Source organism: Colletotrichum tamarilloi (assembly GCF_030869305.1).
Source record: "Colletotrichum tamarilloi strain Tom-12 chromosome Unknown Scaffold_93.1, whole genome shotgun sequence".
Lineage (NCBI taxonomy): Eukaryota > Fungi > Ascomycota > Sordariomycetes > Glomerellales > Glomerellaceae > Colletotrichum > Colletotrichum tamarilloi.
This window is the reverse complement of record NW_026849476.1, coordinates 27,687-30,218: the sequence shown is the minus strand read 5'-3', so window position 1 is coordinate 30,218 and position 2,532 is coordinate 27,687. Positions and strand designations below refer to the sequence as shown.

The 2,532-nt window shown below is 53.0% G+C and overlaps 1 protein-coding gene across 1 annotated transcript; it reads left to right on the top strand.

Annotated features, from left to right (window-relative positions):
* Nucleotides 1-596: 596 nt before the first annotated feature.
* CTAM01_13326 (transmembrane alpha-helix domain-containing protein) lies at nucleotides 597-1,726 on the top strand (the record flags this gene model as incomplete). Its single annotated transcript, XM_060529330.1, has 2 exons — nucleotides 597-1,121; nucleotides 1,181-1,726. The coding sequence occupies 2 exons, from the start codon at nucleotides 597-599 to the stop codon at nucleotides 1,724-1,726; spliced, it is 1,071 nt and encodes a 356-aa protein (XP_060376065.1).
* Between the last annotated feature and the right edge of the window lie 806 nt (nucleotides 1,727-2,532).

Sequence of the window (2,532 nt, the reverse complement as noted above, 5' to 3'; positions counted from 1 at the left end):
CACCGTCCTAAGGGGACTTTGGTGTGAGCTTTTGGTGTGCTTATGTCGCCAGTCTCGATCTTCCTGGACCTGGCCACATTGTTTCGCAGATGCACCGGCAGCGTTGTACCCAACCATTCGTCGGCCAGTAGGAACCTAATTTACCGCTGCAGAGCCACCTCAAGAGACGATGATCCTTCATGAATTGGTTCGTGGCGTCAAGGGGCGGAGTGTCAAATAAGCCAATCCCCAGTCCACCCGTTCACTGGCGTTTCTCTCCCGCTCCTCTCCGCCTGAGATGGTGTAGTCAATCTGACCCCCTGCTGCCTCAAATGCTGATGCCTTTTAATAATGGGGTCGGCACCTCGTCCGGGGCCCCCTGCATGTCTGTATGCATTTCTGCCCTTTTGAATCCTCTTTCTCCCTTTCATCTTTTGTCTCTCGGGGATTTATTTCTTGATGAGTGATCGTTCGAATATTGGGTTGACTTTGACGTTGGGAGCCTCACTCGCCGTCTTGCGAACACTGCATACACGCGGATAGAGCAACAGCCAGTCGACAACGACAATCGAGTCACTGTAGCATTTGCTTACAGAGTCGAGAACGAGACAGCGACAATGTCGGCCGTGACGCTGGACTCAAACGTTTGGTACGCCATCTCAGAGGGGCGTGTCGCGAACGTCTCAACACCACTCAACAACAACCTGCAAGATACCAACAATGGTCTCAGGGTCTTCGGCAAGACAGATGCGGTGTGGCAATTTCAGCCAGTGCCAAATCACACTGGCCGGTATCTCATGAGACTGAGCTCGGCCGGCGTGAGCCAACAGCTTTCCGTGTGCTGGAGCTCGGCGGAGGTGCATCCTAGTGGCACAAGAGGGTGCTTGAGAAAAACGGAGTCGGATGAGACTCAGCAATGGGACGTTACTGAATGGGCAAGCGAACCGGGCACATACAAGTTCACCAATGTTGCAAATGGCACAGGCTATGTGCTTGATGTTCACCCAGGATCCAATCTCTTCATGTCGAGCGAAATTGAGGGCTCCGATAATGTGTCGGCTCGTCAACCTGCTCAGCACTGGATTATGACAAGTTCAAAAGCTGTCAACGATGGTGCCTACTCCACCATCTATTCAGCAGGCGTAAGTCTCTCGTTACTGTCAACGAAGTTATGGACTTCTAGTCTAACCTACAAGCTCAGACTACGCCCGTTAGCACTGGTTCCGCAACAGCCACAGCAACCGGAACAGGATCGGGCGCCGTCACTCCTACAGCTACCAGCGGATCCGCCACCGCAAGCTCCACCGCGGGAGCAGGGTCGTCCTCAGGAGGTCTGTCGTCGGGCGCTGCTGCCGGCATCGGTGTGGGTGTTTCCCTCGGGGCCATCGCCCTCCTAGGTGCTGGCTTCTTCTTCTGGTGGCGTCGCAGAAAGGCCAAGAAGGAGGCAGTCGTTGAGCCGAGCGAACATCACCACGAGCTTGGCCACGATGGCAGCACGGTCGGTGGAAAACACAGCCCTGGTACGATCAACGCCTCGACACTTTCTTCGCCTTCGCCAGCAAACGATTACTACGGCGGACAAGAGTCGAAGGTTCTTGGCCATACACAGCCGCACTCATACGCCGCCGAAGCCAACGCAAATCCAATCTACGAAGCTCCCACCGAGGCCCGGTACGAATTAGACTCGGGACACCACACATCACCCACTGGCCCAGCTCAACTCCCTGACGACCATGGAAGAAGATAAAAAAACAGCACGATGGAATGAAACCGCAATACGATGGAATGGGCGTGGTGGGGACTTGGGCATAAGAGCGTTCTCTTCTTTCTATATACCATTCAGTGCCAGCGGGTCGAGAGGGCTAGACGGCCCATGTGAATATTGAGGGCCAGGCGTTAGGATTCGCTGGACACGCAGATAATGAATTTGAGCCGAGTATTTTACGGCCCTTTTGACGTACGCTCTTCCTTTCCTATCGATGAAAAATTTGAATCAGTTTACCAGGTATTGCTTGTCGTTGCTGGAAGTTGTGACTTGTGATCTTTAGATCATGCTTAAGATAATAGAGACAGCTTCGAATGCGGTGTCTCTTCTCGATCCAGCGGTACATGCGCACATGTACTGTCAGTTGAGGGTTCCCAAACCAGAATGAGTAGTAGGAGCGAGCTTCTATCTACTAGCACACCTACTCTTGCTGTGACATAGAATTCCCATGGAAATAGGCTGAGGCGCGAACCGATCCGTAGATAACCTCCGAGTGGGGTCACGACCGCCGATCAGCGGCCGGCATCCGCGGCCCCACACGCCGGCAGTCTGATGCGGAGCGAGAATCGCCTTAACATGCCAGCTGTGTGTCAAAATTCATATGTCCAGGCTTTGACTCATGTGAAAATCATATACAGTTTATTTGCTCATGCATATAAAATACGTACCAACCTAAATCTTGACTCTAAACATTAAGCCCCCCCCCCCCCCCCCGATGTCTTATAGGTCCTGAACGCAAATGAAATCAGTGTCCTAGATCCAGGGCGTCTTGATTTTCAGGCGAGTTC